This window comes from Triturus cristatus, chromosome 10, assembly GCF_964204655.1.
Source record: "Triturus cristatus chromosome 10, aTriCri1.1, whole genome shotgun sequence".
NCBI lineage: Eukaryota > Metazoa > Chordata > Amphibia > Caudata > Salamandridae > Triturus > Triturus cristatus.
Genome location: NC_140593.1, coordinates 159992895 through 160015229, shown reverse-complemented (window position 1 = coordinate 160015229; position 22335 = coordinate 159992895). Strand labels below are relative to the sequence as shown.

The 22335-nt window shown below is 51.7% G+C and overlaps 1 protein-coding gene across 1 annotated transcript in view; it reads right to left on the bottom strand.

Annotated features, from left to right (window-relative positions):
- LOC146789139 (uncharacterized) overlaps positions 1-22335 on the bottom strand; it is a 512431-nt gene that overhangs the window by 164553 nt on the left and 325543 nt on the right. The window contains exon 4 of the mRNA XM_085630715.1: positions 12382-12492. Coding sequence (XP_085486841.1) covers positions 12382-12492 — 111 coding nt within the window. The remainder of the gene's footprint in view (positions 1-12381; positions 12493-22335) is intronic.

Sequence of the window (22335 nt, the reverse complement as noted above, 5' to 3'; positions counted from 1 at the left end):
AAGCGGGGGTTGGGGTGGTGCGGGACGGAATAAGGGGTTGTTTGGACTGATACAAGGTGCGAACTAGATCTAGTTGACAGCATATATCAGGCCACCTTCTCACAGGAAAGAATAAAGAAAATGTGGGGGGGTGGGGAAAGGCAGCTATGCTGTACATTAAGGAACAGTAGAAGAGCCTATGCGATAATATGGTATGTGGATACAAGCTTATGTCAAATGAGTGGTGTAATGCAATATTTTATGACCGCAATAAAAAGAAGTTATAAAAATAAAAAGTGGCACCCAGGCCTCAGATCACTACTGCCTTGGAAAGAAGACTGGAGAAGGGCTGTGCTGCTGCTCTCTGGGCCTAAGAAAGAGAGGCTGCACCAAAGACTGGACTGCACCTGCTGAAGCTGAGAACTGGCCAATAGAGGACTTTCCTTGCGGTGCCCCACTTGAGAAAAGCTGCCTCTCATCACCCTGCAAGAAAGCTATTGTCAGTTAAAGGAAACCACTGGGTGTGCTGTGACTGCAGAACAAACAGACATGGATGAGAGTCCCAGCAATGCAAGACTCACCTCACATAGCCCTCAAATTGACTACCCTACACAATCCACCTTTGCAGATGCATCTCTGGTCTCCTCCCCTCTGAGGGAGTGGACACACATGGTGAGGATGAGCTTTCCCTCTTCATCAAACCTCTCAGACGGCAACCCTCTCCATAATGGACAACCTGCAGATCATGTCAGATGGCCAAGCATGCAACAGGATATAGCATGGCCACATCCTGTCCTCTGCAATGGCCAGCTGGGTCTCTGGATTCCCATAGACCTCAGGGCAAATTTGGAGGACCCCCTCACATATTATGTTTAATTACTCATAACGTATAGCTATGAGTGCAGAGCTCTCCGACACCATGGAGGTGATGTCTGTACCGAAAAGATAGGAGAGGCAGAGATGTCCGAGCAGAGGTTTTTGAATTGCATTTTGGAGTAAATACTTAGGTACCACTTTATGTGCTAAAAAATGCAGTTTGTAAATTGTGCTGAAGGTTTTCTCCACAGATATACCTACAGTTGGCTCCCGGAGAAATGTACATGGTGTCCAAGTTAGTTTGTTCTGAGAAAGAGCACAAACACTCAGGAGCGGCTGCTACCAATCAGGAGTGGTAAAGCGGGGGTTGGGGTGGTGCGGGACGGAATGAAATAACAACAACAAAAAAACGTACCTGGTCCGGCTGGCCGCCGCCTCTTCTCCGTCCTCTTCTTGCTGTCTCCGCTGGCTGCAGGAAGGAGCAGGAAGCACCCGGGCACCCAGTCTCCCCATAGCCAATCACAATGCTGCATTGCAGCATTGTAATTGGTCTGAGCACTGAAGCACGGCGCTCAGACAGGGACTGGGAGGGTTTGCATGTTCCTCACCAGGCTGTGTAAAGCAAGCTTGTGGGGGAAGATGCAAAGTGCGCAGGACTGTTTGCCTGGCCTGAAAGGGCCGGCCAAGCAGTCTTGAGCACTTAAGGAGTGCAAACCACTCCTCTCCCTGCTCTGGCCAGCCCCACCCCACCCAGACAGCCACTTACTACAATAGGAAAAACAAAATAATAACAATACGTTATTATCATTATATTTTTCCTGCCCGTGTCAGCCAACTATGCAGCCAAATATCCATGAAGAGTCAACGTTCCAAGTGGATTGTACACTTAGCTGGTTGCAGCGAGGTCATGTCACTCTCTACCCCTCTGCCAATGCCTTCCAGGCTGGGAAACAACCTTTACAACACAGTCATTACATCACAATACCTTTACATAGCAGTCATTACATCGCAACATCCTTTACATCACATGTCATGACATGCAGCCATTACATCGCATGTCACTACAACTCATGTCATTATAACGCATGTCACTACAATGCAGGCTTTACATCGCAAGTCATTACATTGCATACCATTGCGACGCATAGTACCCTTACACTAACAACACTTACCCTACTGTTGCACTCACTGGAGTTAGAATAGTAATTATTACCCCTATACTATCCAACACTTACCTTAAATTCGATGTAATGGTATGCATTGTAATGGTATGCGTTGTAAAGGTATAATGCGATGTAATGGAATGCATTGTAAAGGTAGTTTCTGAAAATGCAATGTAATGGCTTGCGATGTAAAAGAATGCATTGTAAAGGATGTTGCGATGTAAAAACTGCGTTGTAAAGGCATGCATTGTAAATGTATGCGTTGAAACGTCATACAGTCGTCCAGGCCCGCCATGTCATAGATGGAGACACCCTTCACCTCTCAGGTTCCAAGGTGCATCTACATGTGAGCGCTGCCTCCAATGTTCAGCATCTCATACCGATGTCAACCAATGGTTTAGGAGACCACCTGGAGGGGCCATTCATTGGAGGTTTGGCGACATCAGGTGACAGACTAGTAGTTCAGCATTTAAGATGATTCTAAGCGCTGTTGCTGAGATATCTGGCCAAGTGCTTTGTAGTTTAAAGGGTCAGCTTTCCCCAGGGTTTTATATTTAATGAAGTTAGCCAGTAGGGGTTGGTTGGTAAGAGTTCAAACACCCTGCCGTATGCCTTTAATAGAAACCAGACCATCATTGAAGACAAGTAGGAAAACCTGCAAGCGTTGGGGAAAGACTCCAAGGGAAGGGTTTTATTTTCCCAAATTGATAAACTTAGGAAAGGGATTTTGTCTTCAGCGAGTACTAAGCACTTTAGATATTCAATTGCAATTCAAACAGCCTGGAAATTATGAATCCTTCTTTGATATAAATACGATTCACTACAAGTTCAAGTTTAAACCACAGTGCTCTCAGCAGTTATGTCAGAAGAATTTGACCCATTTGGCATCCATTTTGAAGTTTGGAGTCTTGAATCTCAAAGTGCCTCAAATGAGGCACCTGCATCATTTATGGTATCCAAAACTGTACATCATGGCTGTTTAGAAGCTTCACAGCCCCCTAGAGTGTAATGGGTAAACCTGAAACCTGACACATTGTTTAAAATATTGCTCCTATCTACAGATTAAAATTAAACTTTCCTATTATTAAAGAAGTCTGTAGAATGATTGTTTTATAGTGAGCGACATGTTGTATCACTTTTACACAAATTCGTTTTTACCTCACCAGTCTTATAATCGCAAAATAGCTAGACAACAATGCTACACCATTTGCCTTTATTCACATATCACCATGATTTTCCATTCTTTGCAACAGAATTTGTCTTGTATAATTAATTCAACCGTGCCCCATATTTACTCCTCCTGTGACGCATAATTCCAGTGACATAGTTAATAGGTAAGTGTCACACTACATGCTTCTAGGAGATACTGTTCAGATATAGTTACGTTAGGCAATTTAATTCCTTTCAATTCTACCATTCTCTATTCACATACTAGGCCAGGAATGAAAAAATAAATTATTAACAGAGGTAGTTGTAGTAAATTAGGCTGCACACCAAACATAGTCGAAATGCCGGTTACATAATATGTTTGAGGTGAAACACCAACATCTCACAGGGAGGTGAGTTCATTCTCATTGAAGCTGGTCTCAGTCTTCCCACCCCAACTCTGTCTAAAATCCTGAGTTCCAGAACCCTATATATAAATAAAACCTCTACCAGACACTCACCTCTCAGACATGTTTCCCTCACCAGCACTTCCACATTACTGCTCACATTTATACACACAAATGTATTTCAAAGAATAGATATACAAGCATGGTTTGGCTTACCACACAGCTCCATTCTTTTAAAAAAACAAAAATGAGCAGAAAAATACAACCCATGCATGGATATTAATGTACACTCGACAACATCTCATCAGCAAGTCTAACAACTCATATATGGTCTCAGAGATAGGCAGGTCCACTATGGCTCATCCGCGTACTTAGTTTTATTTCATTTCCTCATCTTAATTTTTTTTCTTGTTTCAAGCTACTCCAGACTACGACTAGACATTATCTCTGCTCTACCCTATTTAGATTCCAGATCTTTCCTCCTTTCACCCTCTTCGTACCCTTTAAAAATAAACTAAAACCGCGTAGGAGTATGTTCCCTTTCTGTCTCTCTTTCTGCCCGCTTGTCTTTAATATTATTCTCATTAATTCTTTACACAGTCACACATCATACTTTGATGTTTCACAGCATTTCTGGCACAAAACTGGTATCTAACCTCACAACCTAACTCATGCCCATCCATCCTTTGAAAACATGTTATATGTGGATCCCTTCTTAGCATGTAGAAGATATACTAATGAATTACTGTACGTGGAATTAATCTATAAATGAATAACATTCCCTCATCAATTCCTCATCACAGCCCTCCTCTTATGAGGTGTCTTCATGCCCTGGACATCAGCACCTCGCGGCCTACCTAAAAGAAAAACTTCTTCCCCTGCAGCTGGGCCTGTTTAGGACTACCTCTCTCCAGAAAACTCCTGTTTTGTCTGTCTTAATCTGCCTCCATTGGTAGGCAGTCCCCATGTGCTTCCTTCCTCTGGATTAGAGTTTCATTGTGGTACCTTTTCTGATTGCAGTGGATTGTGTTCTTGACGTTTGCCAAATTCCTGGGTCCTTGCTGTGTTTCTATTTGGTGCCTATTGTGTATCCACACCTCTCTGCTGGGCTTGTGTTGTGTCGTGTGGTGGTGGATGTTGTATTTGGTGTGCCTTCCCTAGCTCCCTGTTGGGCTTGGAGATGTGGTTGCTTTTCTTGATATCACTGCCAGCCTCTTGCGATGGTTGTGGATTCCCGCCCCACCCACAGGATAGCGGGTGTCGGCCTACCTCTGTGTGCTTGCCGCTGGGCCTGCGGCCGGGTGTCCCAGTCACTGTGCAGTGCTAGAGTCTACTTCGCGGCACGGTAGGTGAGAGCCTGCCCATTCCCTGCCTGGAAAGCAGTCTAGACATGGGCTTCCTGCAATGTTCCATGGTGGGCTTGTGGAGTATTGCACCTTTTTCCGGTCTTGTGTCTTGTTCGACTAATGTGTGCTGTGGCCTCTCTGTTGGGCTTGTTGCGTTTTTTGGGGGTTGTGTGGTGCTCTTCTGTTGTTTAGTCTTCCCTTCCCCAATGTTGCTGTAGGCCTCCATCATCAGATATGGATGGGATGAGCTTGTGGAATGCTTCCTGTCTCTTTGCTGCTTGCTTATTGGTTATTGTGTGCCACACCCTTAGCTTGTTGGGGGCTGCATGGTGCTCTTCTGATGTTTGCCTGCTCCACAATACACGGTAATGGGCTTGGGGGTTGTGTTCAATTTGTTCTACTCAGCAACGCTGTGGACCTCTGTCATACATGCCAACATTTTAAAAATGTAAATTAGGAGATTTTGATAACAGAATCAGGGGAATATATTTTCCCCATTGACTTATATTGAGGCAGAGGCAATTTTTAGATGGAAGACAGCTAAAATAAACTCATTTTTGTTTCGAAAAATTGGGAGTATCCAGTCTGATTCGGGTCTGTTGGCATGTATGTTCTATATGGCTATGGATTCTTCCCATAGCATTTGTGGGATATGTTCCTTGTGTCCCTGTCTAATGGATGGGTTTACCCGTTTCTCCATGATGGGCTTATTGGGGCCATGTGGTGTAGGTTATCCTTTTTGATGTGCCCATCCTGGCTCCCCACTGTGCTTGGGGCTTGGGTAGGCCTGCTCATTGAGGGGCGCTGGACCTTACCCCTTTGGTAATCAAGTGTGTGCCTCCCACTTTTTGTTGCTGGGGTGTAAGCTGCTCTTGTGCTTCGACCTATGCTCCCAGACGGGATCAGGGCTTGAGTGATGTAGATCCTTTATCCCTGTGTCATGACTGCTTCTGTGTCCCAGCCTAATTGCTGGGATTGGGCAGGGACTATATGGTTCTAGCTCTGATGTTTTACCTGCCATGGTGGCTACTCTGGGTTTCTGTGATCCCGACAGCCTGTTGAGCCTTAGAGCTTGGGGAGTGAGATTCCCTGACAACACCTACTCTCACTGATGCACCCCTTCTTTCTGGGCCTGCTACCTAGGGGTTCTATGGTTTCTTCCTTCCATGTTTTCCCTTTTGGGACAGGAGCTAGACCTTCCATGGGCTTGCTTTGCTTGCTGTTATGTGTCTCCTTGTTGGGGCTTCGTATTACCTCTCCCTGTACCCTTTTTTGGTGTGTGTTGGAAGGCGTTCCCCGGGGAGGCTACGGAATGCGTTCCCGACCACCCGGAGGCCCACCTTTCCCAGAGTTAGGCCGAGCAAGAGCGGGGAGGCCCTTCCTGGAAGGGTCTCGTACCTAGGATCGCACACGCTGCGCTTATTCTCTCTGCGGATAGAGGGACACCACACAGTAATTCGTTGTAAGACAATATGCTTTTATCGGTAGTCGTCAGGGATCTTTATGATCCGGCAGGCAGGTGCAGAATTAGTGCCACAAGCGGCAGCGATCTCGTGATGAGGGAAAAAGGGGTAGCGGGACAGTCTTTGAATCAGTGTCTCTGCGAGGTATCCGGCGCACAGCTCTCAATCCTCGAGCTGAGGGGATGTTGCTTCTCTCGGCAATCTCTGCCGATTCTCTTGGAGGAGCGGGCCACGAGTCACTCAGCAGGCACCGGAGGTTCGTAGTTCGGGGAGCCGCGACGGCGTCAGCAGGGCTCAGATGGTTCAGAGTTCGGGGAGCCGCGACAGCGTCAGCAGGGCTCAGATGGTTCAGAGTTCGGGGAGCCGCGACAGCGTCAGCAGGGCTCAGATGGTTCAGAGTTCGGGGAGCCGCGACAGCGTCAGCAGGGCTCAGATGGTTCAGAGATCGGGTAGCGTTCTTCGGTTCGGGGAGCGATCGAGCCGTGACCAGGTCAGCAGGCTCTCATCAGTCCAGGTCTTCTCTGCTCTCGTCCCTTCAGCACCCCTTGTTATACTCCCCCTCCTCTTTGAAGTCCGGAGTCCTCGCGGAGAGGGGTCTGGTGCCTGGGGGGCGGTGTGTCGGGGTTTCCTGTCGCTCGGCCCTTTGATCTGTTCAGGTGGGTCTGGGAGGGACTCCAGACACCCAGCGGTCGAGGCGCCTGCTCCCCGGGGGCCTGGTGGTCGATCGAAACCTCCCTCGGGGGAGAGACCAGAGGTGTGTCAGGGTCGGCGCCTCTCGGTCTGGTTTGGGGGGGTTTCGCTCTCCCTCGGCCGGGCATGCGTGTTGGGGATCTGGTCGGCCCTCGGGATGTTGGCCCACGGGGGCCGGAAGGCTGTATCAATGAGGTTCGGCGTGGTTGCAGAGTAACCTGCTGGTCGGGAGGGCCCACGCCACGAGGCCGGTCTCACACGTGCCCCCCCCAGCTGAAAGGCGGGGAGAACTACCCATCCACTTGGGGGTTCTCCTCGCTGAAGCGGAAGAATCGGGACAGGCCGTCCACGTTGGCGTGGTCCGTCCGCGTTGGCGTGGTCCGTCCCGGGGCGATGTTCCACCGTGAAATCCATCCCCTGGAGGGAGATGGACCAGCGTAGCAGCTTGGGGTTTTCCCCTCGCATCTGCATCAACCACCGCAAGGGGCGGTGATCCGTTTGTACTCGGAAGTGTGTTCCGAACAGGTAGGGCCGTAGCTTTTTGAGGGCCCAGACTACTGCGAAGGTCTCTCTCTCAATGGTGCTCCACCGCTGTTCTCGGGGCAGCAACCTTCGGCTCATGAAGGCTATGGGCCGATCTATGCCCTTGTCGTCGAACTGGGAGAGGACTGCCCCGATGCCGTGTTCCGAGGCGTCCGTCTGGACCACAAACTCCTGGGCGTAGTCGGGTGCTTTGAGCACCGGAGCCACGCACATGGCGGCCTTTAGGGTGTCAAACGCCTTCTGGCAGGAGGGAGTCCAGTGTACTTTCTTGGGGTGTTTTTGGAGGTTAGTTCTGTGAGGGGGCCTGCGATGCTGCCATAGTTCTTAATAAACCTCCGGTAGTAACCGGTGAGGCCCAGGAAGGCCCGGACTTCCGTTTGGGTCGTGGGGGGTTCCCAGGACAAGATGGCGTCGATCTTCGGCTGGAGGGGGGCGACCTGCCCACTTCCCACCTGGTGCCCCAGATAGGTTACGGAGCCGTGCCTAATTTGACATTTGCTGGCTTTGATGGTGAGGCCAGCCCGGCGCAGAGCCAGCAGCACTTGTCGGAGGTGCTGGAGGTGCTCGGTCCATTGGGAGCTGAATACCGCTATATCATCGAGGTATGCTGTGCTGAACCCCTCTAGTCCGGACAGGACCCTGTTCACCAGCCGCTGGAAGGTGGCCGGGGCATTCTTCATTCCAAACGGCATCACCCTAAAGCGGTAGTGCCCATCCGGGGTGGAGAAGGCGGAGCGCTCCTTGGCTCCCTCGGTGAGGGCAATCTGCCAGTATCCACTAGTCAGGTCGAAGGTGCTGAGGTAGCGAGCGGCCCCGAGGCGGTCAATGAGCTCGTCGGCACGGGGGATAGGGTGAGCGTCCGCTCGGGTGACCGCATTGAGTCCTCGGTAGTCCACGCAAAACCTCAGCTCGGGGGCGACACCCGGGGTAGCCGCTTTCGGAACCAGGACTACCGGGCTGGCCCAGGGGCTGTCGGAGGGTTCAATCACCCCGAGATCCAGCATCTTCGCCACCTCGGTCTGGATGCAGGTTCGGACCCGATCAGGGACCCGGTAGGCCCGGTGTCTCACTGGCGGGCTGTCGCCGGTGTTCACGTCGTGGACACACCAGTTGGTGACCCCAGGGGTTAGGGAGAAGAGGTCCGCGAACTGCCTTAGTAGCTGGCGGCAGTCGTCAGACTGTTGGGCTGTGAGGGTGGTTGATAGTCTCACCCCCTCCACGAAACCATCGGTCTCTTTCGCCCCCAGGGGGTCTGGAAGGGGCTCAGTGTCTTCTTCGGCCCCATCGTCGGTGGCCAGGAGTAAACTCAATTCTGTCCGTACAAAGTGGGGTTTGAGGCGGTTCACGTGGAGAACCCGGAGGGGGTTCCGCGGGGACTGCACATCGATGAGATAGGTGACTTGGCTCTTCCGCTCGACCACCTTGAAGGGTCCAGTCCATTTATCTTGGAGGGCGCAGGGTTTCACCGGGGCCATGACCCAGACTTGTTGACCCGGCTGAAACTCGACCACCGTTCCCCGGGGAGGCTACGGACTGCGTTCCCGACCACCCGGAGGCCCACCTTTCCCAGAGTTAGGCCGAGCAAGAGCGGGGAGGCCCTTCCTGGAAGGGTCTCATACCTAGGATCGCACACGCTGCGCTTACTCTCTCTGCGGATAGAGGGATACCACACAGTAATTCGTTGTAAGACAATATGCTTTTATCGGTAGTCGTCAGGGATCTTTATGATCCGGCAGGCAGGTGCAGAATTAGTGCCACAAGCGGCAGCGATCTCGTGATGAGGGAAAAAGGGGTAGCGGGACAGTCTTTGAATCAGTGTCTCTGCGAGGTATCCGGCGCACAGCTCTCAATCCTCGAGCTGAGGGGATGTTGCTTCTCTCGGCAATCTCTGCCGATTCTTTTGGAGGAGCGGGCCGCGAGTCACTCAGCAGGCACCGGAGGTTCGTAGTTCGGGGAGCCGCGACGGCGTCAGCAGGGCTCAGATGGTTCAGAGTTCGGGGAGCCGCGACAGCGTCAGCAGGGCTCAGATGGTTCAGAGTTCCGGGAGCCGCGACAGCATCAGCAGGGCTCAGATGGTTCAGAGTTCGGGGAACCGCGACAGCGTCAGCAGGGCTCAGACGGTTCAGGGTTCGGGTAGCGTTCTTCGGTTCGGGGAGCGATCGAGCCGCGACCAGGTCAGCAGGCTCTCGTCAGTCCAGGTCTTCTCTGCTCTCGTCCCTTCAGCACCCCTTGTTATACTCCCCCTCCTCTTTGAAGTCCGGAGTCCTCGCGGAGAGGGGTCTGGTGCCTGGGGGGCGGTGTGTCGGGGTTTCCTGTCGCTCGGCCCTTTGATCTGTTCAGGTGGGTCTGGGAGGGACTCCAGACACCCAGCGGTCGAGGCGCCTGCTCCCCGGGGGCCTGGTGGTCGATTGAAACCTCCCTCGGGGGAGAAACCAGAGGTGTGACAGGGTCGGCGCCTCTCGGTCTGGTTTGGGGGGGTTTCGCTCTCCCTCGGCCGGGCATGCGTGTTGGGGATCTGGTCGGCCATCGGGATGTTGGCCCACGGGGGCCGGAAGGCTGTATCAATGAGGTTCGGCGTGGTTGCAGAGTAACCTGCTGGTCGGGAGGGCCCACGCCACGAGGCCGGTCTCACAGTGTGATGGCTGTTGATAAACTTTGTCTTGTGCTTCTGTTAGGGTGCTTGGCAGAGGCAGTGTCTGCTCTTGGCTAGAACTGTTTGCTTCCTTACTTCAGGTGCTCAGGTACTGCATTGACCCATTGTCTTAAATTCAGGTGGCACTGTACTTGACTGGCCTCACCTCTGTCCTAGTGTGAGTAGGCATGCCTTGGTATAAGTCTATCACTTCCTGGGCTTGTATCCCTCAGTGACCTTTGTTTAGGGTTTGCTTCCTCTCAGGCCTTCTTGGGACTTTTAACTTGGCCTGGGTGGAATTTCAATTACACTGGAGTAATTTAAGTAATTCAGAGTTACTATTTGACGTTGAATGACTGATAATTATGCAAATAATCCTGCTTGTGTAATTAAGAGTAATTCTGGGGGGAGGAATCCTACTGCGAAAACACATTTAGCTGATGCGAGGGCCACTCGTGCTGGCTATTCGTGTTCTGCTACATTTATTGCTGCTCAGTCTTAGATGCGAGGATGCATTTTGCGCTAAGAAAAAAGCACTAAGCACAAGGAGCACGTTGGGGGAAATCGTACCTCAAGAGCACATTTAGCGAGCATGAGCAGCTGCTCGCTGTTAGTGTTCTGTTGCATTTCACACTATTTCTTACGGCAAAATGCACCTTTGCTTCATTTTGGACGCGCGAGGGCATTTTTGCACTAAGAAATAGCACTACGCACAGAATTACTCTTCTTGCTTAATTCCACGTAATCTCGAGGATTTTTTAAGGGATTATGTGTGATTACGCTACACAGAATTATTCGAGTTGCACCCACCCGTACGTTTTCCTCTGAGCTGAGTATTCCCATTTTGTGTGTTGGGCACTGATCTGCTGCCTTGACTGCTGGCCCTGCTTCTGCCCTTCCCTATAGTTTGCCTTTAGTACCCAGCCCAGGCTGGTGTGCTTATTTGCCCTGTTTTGGTTGTGCCATTGTATCTGTTTGTGGCCCTCTCCACGCTCTCTTATGGATGGTTGGGTTTGGGTTTTTCGTAGCTTCGGTCTGCTACGATGATATAGCCTTAAATTTTCCCATTCCTGTTCCTTCCTTCCCCACGGTGGTGAGGGTTCTCAATGTTCTCTTGTGTGGGCTTTCATTTTTCTTAAATTAGGGTATTACTGCTTTGCAGCAGGGGCGTTGTGCTACTGCCTTTTAGTCACTTCTGGCTTTCTTACGCTGCACCTGCTTTTAGGTACCTTGAATACCGTTTGGTATTTATTGTTATGTTAATACATTATTTATTTTACAGGAAGGGATGTGTTCCTGACTTATCTACGCTTCTTGACCAGCTTTCTTTTCTCTGCCTACCCTAAACCTGATTTTTCCTTGTTCCCTCTTAAGCTACACCCCCATCGTCTGCAGTACAAACAAGGCTGAGGGCATTAGGAAATTGGGAGGCTTTTGGATAAACTGTACAGTCTTCTACTCTGGTCATAACAGTACACAACATGGCAAGTCTTTTTTGGACTCAGTTTTTTTGTGGTTGATAGGCAGTTCTTTGGGATGGGTTATGTGCATGCTGCATATTACCTTTAACTGCTCTGTGTGAGTGCTGAGCATTTCCTTAAATTCACTACTGAAAAGTGTTTTCTCCAGTAAGTACTTTTTCACAAGACTCTGAACAGATTCTTTTTACTGCCAAAATTCTTGAAGTAGCAAGTATCATGCACCATTGTGGTGTCCCCATATGATGGGGAAATGTTGTCTTCAGTATCACCTCCATGAGACAAATTCTGCTTGAGGTACATCTTGGAGACTGAAGATGATACTATAAGATGGGTTCGCCCCTGAAGCTCAACGTGAGTTTACACTGGCCTCCCACTGAGGATGAACATGGTCTTAGAGGAGTTTCCCACTGATACTGAACATAATCTTAAAACAAATTCTCTCTTGACTGAATATGATCCTAAAATATCTTCCCTCTTCACTGAACATGATCTCAAAATGGCTTCCCTCTTAGATGAACATGATCTGAAATGGCTTCCTTTGTAAACAAAACATAAGCTTAAACTGGCTCTTTGCTTAATAGTAAGATGAAAGGCGGATACCAGCACGTCTAACTCGTCAATGATGTGAAAGAATGAGAAGGATCTCACATGAGCCCCCTTAAATGACGAACAATATACAAGGATCACAGTCTTTTACTCAATGTTTCTTTTTTACCTGTGATTCACTCGTAGGAAAGTTTGTGAGGACAATTTCATCTTCTTCCAGACCTCCCTCGGGCAAGGTGGATATGATTTTTGAGTAATCATGATGGGTACCAGCGGCATCCTGTGCACAGAAAACATTATGAAATCAGTTGCTACCTTACAATAATGAGGAAAATCTTATTTTTATTCACTTTGAATTTTCCGATTTTTCGGATCACTTTTAAGTTGCCATTACTTTGGGGCAAGCAATAGATTTGCCAAGATTTTGTTCCTATGTGTGCTCAAGCACCTACACAGACACGCACATACTAACACCGTCCCTCAAGAGCTGGCTTCAGTAATAGCTAACCCTGGGTGGGGAACTCTGCTCCGCCAGCGGAGTTCGCGGAGTTTCGCCTACTCTGCGCTCTGTTGAGAACGCACAGTTCAGGCAAACTCCAACTACGTGGCAGAGCGGAGTTAGCCAGCCCCTCCACCCTCCCTAGTTTAATTATAAAAGATATAAAGGCACTTACCTGCTGCGGCATCTCCGGGCTGCCTCCTCCTCGCCACGGCCTCTCTCTCCTCCGTGTCCTCGCCATCCTCGTCCACGGAAACCCCTACATAGTACGTCTTGTGAGGACGAGGAAGAGAGAGAGGCCATGGCGAGGAGGAGGCAGCAGGGAGAGGCCACAGCAGGTAAGTGCCTTTTTATTTTTTTATAATTAACGTAGGGAGGGTGGAGGGGAGCGGAGTTCCACGGAGTTGTTTACCAACTTCGTGGAACTCCGAATTGTGGCACTACGCCAGCTCCGCCCGGGCTTAGTAATAGCTGCTTTAGTTGGTAAAGATATTGTAAAATCTCAGGTGGCAAGGATAAAAAAAATTCATGAAGAGATAAGTAAGTATAGATTTATGGACCTTGACAAGGTATATATATTTAAGGTACTCTTAATCTTAAATTCACATCTACTTATGTTAATGTTAATGTTAATGTTACTGGGTATTTGTTAAGCGCACGGCTACTTCCCAGAGTGTCCCGGCGCTGATCATAGAACCCGCAACAAAGATACTCAACAAACATATACCACAGACCCAAATCAAGGAAACAGTGATGTTTTTAGCTTATGACGAAAACGCAAGTGATCAGATTCCTGGCGTAAGTCAGAAGGAAGATTATTCCATAGGGCAGACGCCAGTACCTGAAAAGTACGGCCACCCTGACGGGAAAGAAAAAACCTGGGAGTGCAAAGTCGTTGGGCAGTAGAGGACCGTAGCAAACGTGAAGGTACATAATATTGGCAGCGGTCCCTTAAATACGGTGCGCCAATATTATGAGAGGCCTTAAAGGCCAGTACCAAAGCTTTAAAGAGAATCCTCTTGCGTATAGGAAGCCAGTGCAGAGTTTTCAGAAGAGGGGTCGTATGAGTGCGATGATCGGCCAGATAGATCGCTCGAGCAGCAGCATTTTGAGCCACCTGGAGGCGATTCAGGAGATATTCAGGCAAACCAAGATACAAAACATTCACATAGTCAAGGCGAGATAGTACCAAAGCCTGGACAACTGTCTTTCTATCTGATTGAGAGAGCAATGGAAGAAAGTTTCGCATCATCCTGAGTAAGCCAAAGCAGATGCCTACCACTGACTGAACCTGGGCATTCATGGAAAGCTTATTATCAAGTTTCACCCCCAGGTTCTTGACCGTGGTAGCTAGGTCTGAGGGCGGAGACATGTTTGGAGGCCACCAGTCACGCCAGTTTTCATCTGGTGCCCCACCAAAAAAAATCATTTCTGATTTGTCTGAATTACATCTCAGGTGATTAGAGTTGAACCAGCTGAAGACTGCCGAAAGGCAGCGCTTGATGGACAGCCCGTCCAAGACTTCTCCCCTGGCACAGGTGAATAGCAGTTGGGCATCGTCTGCATAAGAGACGATTCTGGCACCAAAGGATTCAACCAACTGTGCCAGAGAGCAACATACACATTAAATAGTGTAGGGCTCAGAATTGAGCTCTGGGGGACTCCTACATTCATAGCTTTGATGTCGGCCTCAAAAGGGAGAGACCAGACAGTTTGCTGTCGGTTAGTTAGGTAGGATCTGAACCAATGTAAGGCGGTGTGCCCAATACCGCATCTCCAGAGACGATCAAGGAGAAGGTCATGAGGTACGGTATCGAAAGCTGCCGATAGGTCGAGCAGGACCAGCACTGCTCGCCCGCCATTGTCCAGAGTGACTTTTATCAACTCAGAGATCTCAAGGAGAGCGGTTTCGGTGCTATAGTTAGCACGGAAACCAGACTGACTGGAATGTAGAATGTTGTTAGATTCTATAAATTCTCCGAGAATATGATTGACATATTTCTCCAGGATTTTAGATAAAGCCGGAAGTAAGGAAATGGGCCTGTAATTACTAGCCTGTAAGGGGTCTGCAGAGGGTTTCTTTAGCAGGGGAAGAATTTTACCCAATTTCCATTGATCCGGGAAGGTCCCTGACGAAAGTGAAAGATTCAAAATTTTATTGACAGCAGGATTAATAACTTCCGCAATAGCGGCAAGGATTTTTGCAGGGCAGGGATCGGCTGGGGAGCCAGACTTTAGAGAACGAAGAAGATGTAAGGAGTTCTCTAAGGGAATAGCAGGAATATGAAGTAGGCAGTTAGTGGCAGGGGGAGGTTGCTGGAAAAGCCGGTCCGGCTCCTGATCACAATTAGGGCTCACCTCTCTGAAAGAAGCTTGGAGAGAAGCAATTTTATTATAGAAGAATAGGGCAATATCCTCGGTCCACGCTTTAGTAGGGGTAAAAGGATTTTTTAAGACAGTGGGGGACGTAAAGTCTTTTACAACCCTAAAGAGTTCAGTGCTTTTATTGGCTGCCTGTTCAATTTTCGTATTAAGAAAATTCATTTTAGCTATACGAATATTACAGTGATATGCTTTTAAGGCGTTCTTATAAGCTAGCTTAGTACAAGTGTCGTAGTCTTGTCGCCATAACCTTTCAAGTGTTTTGCAGTGACTCCTATTTTTTCTAAGATTTTCAGTAAAGCAGGGTGCAGTTGGTCTACCTCTGTTGGCAGCTCGGGTTTGGAGAGGGGCCAAACTATTGACGCATGATTCAAGCCAATTCTCCAGCAAAGGTACATCAGTTACCAGGTTGTCCTTAAATGCAAGGGGATGATTTCCTAGAAAGGATCCGACAGCGTCCGGGGTCATCGATTTAAATGACCTAAAGTTATTAGTACGTGGTACATAGGCCTTAGCCATAGTAAATTTATTCTTACCTATATATATTTACATCCTTGATATTTTGGTATGCAATTTTCTAGCTGTGATATTTTTGTAGTCCAATATATTTGTGCTTAGAATTCCGAAATATAACCCACAACCCCTGATGAGGGGGGAGCTTTTCTGAGAATGCTACTTTTCTTTTCACATTAGGGCTTTCTTCTCAGGCACAGGGAATCTCTGACTGCATATGTAGAGTTTATCTGGCGTATTTATCTGCTGTGTGTGATCTTATTTCACCTCATGAGACCAACTTTGAATTCCAGCAATAAGGGCAGTGATCGCTTTGTTTGAGAAGGAGGATGACAAACCAAATGTCTCCTGCCTCCTGTGATCAAGGTGAAATCACTACCACTACTATTTGTCATAATAAGATGATTTACATCTGGAAAGGGAAGTCACATAAATTCCCCATCAATAGACATGATGAGTTATTTTCTATGTTGCTCCTGGGTAGCATGACCCACCATCAGACTTCACACTTAAGCAATGGAGGGATGCTTTCTCTTAAATCTGGCATATTTTAAAAAAAATTACTACATCCAAATTGCAGAATACGTTTCTAAAAATAGCTTATAATTCATTAAAGACAATGTTAAAAATTAGATCCAGAATCTACCAGAAGGAAGGATTTGGAAAATCTGATGAAAGTGGGTACAATTAAAGATGTTTTTTTATGGTTGTCAAAGAAATGAAAAACATACTCAAATGGGTAGAATATTGTGAGACCGGCCTCGTGGCGTGGGCCCTCCCGACCAGCAAGTTACCCTGCAACCACGCCGAACCTCGTTGATACAGCCTTCCGGCTCCCGTGGGCCAACATCCCGAGGGCCGACCAGATCCCCAACACGCATGCCCGGCCGAGGGAGAGCGAAACCCCCCCAAACCAGACCGAGAGGCGCCGACCCTGTCACACCTCTGGTCTCTCCCCCGAGGGAGGTTTCGATCGACCACCAGGCCCCCGGGGAGCAGGCGCCTCGGCCGCTGGGTGTCTGGAGTCCCTCCCGGACCCACCTGAACAGATCAAAGGGCCGAGCGACAGGAAACCCCTACACACCGCCCCCCAGGCACCAGACCCCTCTCCGCGAGGACTCCGGACTTCAAAGAAGAGGGGGATTATAACAAGGGGTGCTGAAGGGACGAGAGCAGAGAAGACCTGGACTGACGAGAGCCTGCTGACCTGGTCGCGGCTCGATCGCTCCCCGAACCGAAGAACGCTACCCGAACCCTGAACCGTCTGAGCCCTGCTGACGCTGTCGCGGTTCCCCGAACTCTGAACCATCTGAGCCCTGCTGACGCTGTCGCGGCTCCCCGAACTCTGAACCATCTGAGCCCTGCTGACGCTGACGCTGTCGCGGCTCCCCGAACTCTGAACCATCTGAGCCCTGCTGACGCCGTCGCGGCTCCCGGAACTACGAACCTCCGGTGCCTGCTGAGTGACTCGCGGCCCGCTCCTCCAAGAGAATCGGCAGAGATTGCCGAGAGAAGCAACATCCCCTCAGCTCGAGGATTGAGAGCTGTGCGCCGGATACCTCGCAGAGACACTGATTCAAAGACTGTCCCGCTACCCCTTTTCCCTCATCACGAGATCGCTGCCGCTTGTGGCATTAATTCTGCACCTGCCTGCCGATCATAAAGATCCCTGACAACTACCGATAAAAGCATATTGTCTTACAACGAATTACTGTGTGGTGTCCCTCTATCCGAAGAGAGAGTAAACGCAGCGTGTGCGATCCTAGGTACGAGACCCTTCCAGGAAGGGCCTCCCCGCTCTTGCTCGGCCTAACTCTGGGAAAGGTGGGCCTCCGGGTGGTCGGGAACGCATTCCGTAGCCTCCCCGGGGAACGCCTTCCAACATTTGGTGGCAGGCGACGGGATCCGAGCCAACACCTAGAGATCGTGCAGTAGACGGCTTACGCACTACCAAGAAGAAATGGAAGGAGAAACTTCCCTAGGTGCCGCAGGCACCAACCCGAGCACGACATTCCAAAAGGACCAGTTAGAATCTTATACGCACCGAGAACTGAAACTATTTTGCAAAGACTTTGGAATCGCTACCACCGGACTAAGCACGAAAGAGGACTTCCAGGGGGCATTAAAAACCTGGGTCGAGGCGGGAACTCCCCGGACACAAACAGAAGGAGAGCCTCCCAACGAACCACGAAGCACCCCGGGGAGGAACGGCGCCCCCGAGGGGGGCCTATCCCCAGAGGAACTAGCGGACCGAGAAAGAGGTCGCAACCACGAACTAGAACTAGCAAAATTAAAAATCGAAGGAGAGCTAAAACTGGCTGAAAAAAAGCTGGCGGTGGAACAGTTACGCCTACCAGGAGAACTCGAGGAAAAGAAACGACAAAGAGAACACGAAGAAAGAAAACTCCAACTAGAGCACGAACGTAGCCTAAAAGAGATCGAGCTCAAGGCTAAGAATGCGGAGGCCAGACCCTCGGAAACCCAACCCCTCTCCTCCACCGTGGAACCAAAGGTCCACATCCCCAAAGATGTGGTGAAAGAATACTATAAGAACGACGACATCCAGCAATGGTTCAAAGCCTACGAAGTCGCCATGACCTCCCACCGAGTCCCGCAGAAAGACTGGGGGGCTGGGCTGTGGGGCCGGTTCCTGAGCGAGGGGAGAGATACCCTGCTGGACCTGCCCTCCACGGTGATGAACTCCTACAGTCACATGAAAGAGGCCCTAGTAGCCAGATATGGGCTCAGACCTGAAATGTACCGGCAACGGTTTAGAGACTGCAAGAAGATACCCGGTACCACCTGGGTGGAGTACGTGAACTTTTACAGCCGGGCCTTGGACGGATGGATCAAGGGCAGCAAGGTCTCCACCTTTGAGGAGCTGTTCGACCTAATCGCATGGGAACACTTGTCCGCTAATTGCTTTGTAGAGCTGCGCCAGCACCTCCTGGACAGCAAACTCACAGACCCTCGAAAACTGGCCGTCGAGGCTGACCGGTGGGTAAACACCCGGGCCTCCCGGGGCCCCGTGGGAGACTACAGTCGCCACAGTCAGGGACCCCCCCGCCAGAGGGGCGGAGGGAATCAAGGCCGGCCAAGGGAACTCCCGGGGGGATCCCCGCTCAGCCCCCCCAGAGGACAACCTCCGCCCTTTCCAGCTCCACCTCCGGCCAGCACCGGGCCACCAGGGAGGCCGGGGCCCCGAGTGAGGATCACCTGTTTCCGCTGCCAACAGACCGGACACTATGCCAGCGACCCTCAATGTCCCCTGTACCAGCGAACCGCCACAACAACCCCGCCGGCTCGACAAATGGCCTCTGTAGCCCTGGGGGAAGAGATGGAAGACTCCGAAGAATGGGAACCAGCCGCCATGGCCTTGGTCTCCCTAGGGGACCGGGAGATGGTCCCCGGAACGTCCCTGCCCGCCAACACGAAGAAGTACCGACAGCAGGTAACGGTCAACGGTCACCGCGTCGAGGGCCTCCGGGACACGGGGGCGAGTGTCACGGCGGTTCATTGTCACCTGGTCTCCGAAGATCAGATCCTGCCTGGCGCCTTTTGTCCCGTCATATCATCAGACAATTCCGAGAGCCTCTGCCGGATGGCCCTAGTCCCCTTCGAATGGGGGGGAGTCACCGGCAAGTTAAAGGTGGCGGTCCGAACCTCCCAGCCCGTGGACTGCCTCCTGGGCAACGACCTTGAGAACTCCCCGTGGGGACAAGTGGAACGAAGAGCCCATCTCGAGATGATGGGCCTACCCGAATGGGTATGCGCCACCACGCGCTCGATGACTCTCAGAGTGCCTTCCTCCGAGGGGGAGAAGCCCTGCCGCTAAGCACCGCCACCATCCCCGAGGTCCCGAATACGCCACCAGGGGCCAACGACCCCCTTCTGGACGAAACGACCGCTCCCGACGAAGGGTCCGTGCCTTCCGACCCCGAATCCCTGACCGAACTCGGGGACTTGCCAGAACTGGCCCAGTGGCACTGCGAAGGGGGCCCCTCCCGTGAAGAATTCTGCCAAGAACAATCCACCTGCCCGTCCCTCATTGGACCCCGACAACAGGCCGAGGCCCAAGCAGCAGGCGACCGGACTGGCACCCACTGGGTATACTGGGAAAACGGCCTCCTGTACAGCGAACAGAAGTCGGCCGAGTTGGGATCGGCCCGAGTACTAGTGGTACCCCTGCGCTTCCGAAGTCTCCTCCTGGGCCTGGCCCATGATGTACCCCTGGCCGGACACTTAGGCCAAGATAAGACCTACCAACGACTCGTCATCCACTTCTATTGGCCCAAGATGCGAGCAAATGTGGAGGCCCACTGCAAGTCCTGCCCCACGTGCCAGGCCAGCGGAAAGAGTGGGGGCAAGCACAAGGCTCCGCTACAACCCTTCCCAGTCGTCAGTACCCCTTTTGAGCGGGTAGGAATCGACATTGTGGGACCACTGGACCCCAAGACCGCCCAGGGCCACCGGTTCATCCTCGTCCTGGTGGATCATGCCACCCGTTACCCCGAAGCCATCCTTCTCCGCACGATGACGGCCCCCGTGGTAGGCCGGGCCTTGATGGGGATCTTCTCCCGCGTGGGGTTCCCCCGCGAAGTCGTGAGTGACCGGGGTACGAACTTTATCTCCCGATATATGAGGTCCCTCTGGCAGCAGTGCGGAGTATCGTACAAGTTCACCACCCCGTACCACCCCCAAGGAAACGGCCTAGTCGAGCGCTTTAACAGAACACTGAAAGGAATGATCATGGGCCTCGAGGAACCCCTACGCCGGAGGTGGGACGTCCTCCTCCCATGCCTCCTGTTCGCCTACCGGGAGGTTCCACAAAAATCCCTGGGATTCAGCCCATTCGAACTACTATATGGACACCCCGTCCGGGGACCCCTGAGCCTGGTCAAGGAGGGTTGGGAAACAACCCCCCGGGGGACCCCTCCGGATGTGTTCCGATACATCTTGGCGCTCCGCAACCAGACCCGGAAATTCCGAGAACTCGCAGAAGCGAACCTCGAGGCGAGCCAGGAAGAAATGAAGCGCTGGTAGGACCAGAATGCTACGCTGGTCGAGTTTCAGCCGGGCCAACAAGTCTGGGTCATGGCCCCGGTGAAACCCTGCGCCCTCCAAGATAAATGGACTGGACCCTTCAAGGTGGTCGAGCGGAAGAGCCAAGTCACCTATCTCGTCGATGTGCAGTCCCCGCGGAACCCCCTCCGGGTTCTCCACGTGAACCGCCTCAAACCCCACTTTGTACGGACAGAATTGAGTTTACTCCTGGCCACCGACGATGGGGCCGAAGAAGACACCGAGCCCCTTCCAGACCCCCTGGGGGCGAAAGAGACCGATGGTTCCGTGGAGGGGGTGAGACTATCAACCACCCTCACAGCCCAACAGTCTGACGACTGCCGCCAGCTGCTAAGGCAGTTCGCGGACCTCTTCTCCCTAACCCCTGGGGTCACCAACTGGTGTGTCCACGACGTGAACACCAGCGACAGCCCGCCAGTGAGACACCGGGCCTACCGGGTCCCTGATCGGGTTCGAACCTGCATCCAGAACGAGGTGGCGAAGATGCTGGACCTCGGGGTGATTGAACCCTCCGACAGCCCCTGGGCCAGCCCGGTAGTCCTGGTTCCGAAAGCGGCTACCCCGGGTGTCGCCCCCGAGCTGAGGTTTTGCGTGGACTACCGAGGACTCAATGCGGTCACCCGAGCGGACGCTCACCCTATCCCCCGTGCCGACGAGCTCATTGACCGCCTCGGGGCCGCTCGCTACCTCAGCACCTTCGACCTGACTAGTGGATACTGGCAGATTGCCCTCACCGAGGGAGCCAAGGAGCGCTCCGCCTTCTCCACCCCGGATGGGCACTACCGCTTTAGGGTGATGCCGTTTGGAATGAAGAATGCCCCGGCCACCTTCCAGCGGCTGGTGAACTGGGTCCTGTCTGGACTAGAGGGGTTCAGCGCAGCATACCTCGACGATATAGCGGTATTCAGCTCCCAATGGACCGAGCACCTCCAGCACCTCCGACAAGTCCTGCTGGCTCTGCGCCGGGCTGGCCTCACCATCAAAGCCAGCAAATGTCAAATTGGGCACGGCTCCGTAACCTATCTGGGGCACCAGGTGGGAAGTGGGCAGGTTGCCCCCCTCCAGCCGAAGATCGACGCCATCTTGTCCTGGGAACCCCCCACGACCCAAACGGAAGTCCGGGCCTTCCTGGGGCTCACCGGTTACTACCGAAGGTTTATTAAGAACTATGGCAGCATCGCAGGCCCCCTCACAGAACTAACCTCAAAAAAACACCCCAAGAAAGTACACTGGACTCCCTCCTGCTAGAAGGCGTTCGACACCCTAAAGGCCGCCATGTGCGCGGCTCCGGTGCTCAAAGCACCCGACTACGCCCAGGAGTTTGTGGTCCAGACGGACGCCTCGGAACACGGCATCGGGGCAGTCCTCTCCCAGTTCGACGACAAGGGCATAGATCGGCCCATAGCCTTCATCAGCCGAAGGTTGCTGCCCCGAGAACAGCGGTGGAGCACCATTGAGAGAGAGACCTTCGCAGTAGTCTCAGCCCTCAAAAAGCTACGGCCCTACCTGTTCGGAACACACTTCTGAGTACAAACGGATCACCGCCCCTTGCGGTGGTTGATGCAGATGCGAGGAGAAAACCCCAAGTTGCTACGCTGGTCCATCTCCCTCCAAGGGATGGATTTCACGGTGGAACATCGCCCCGGG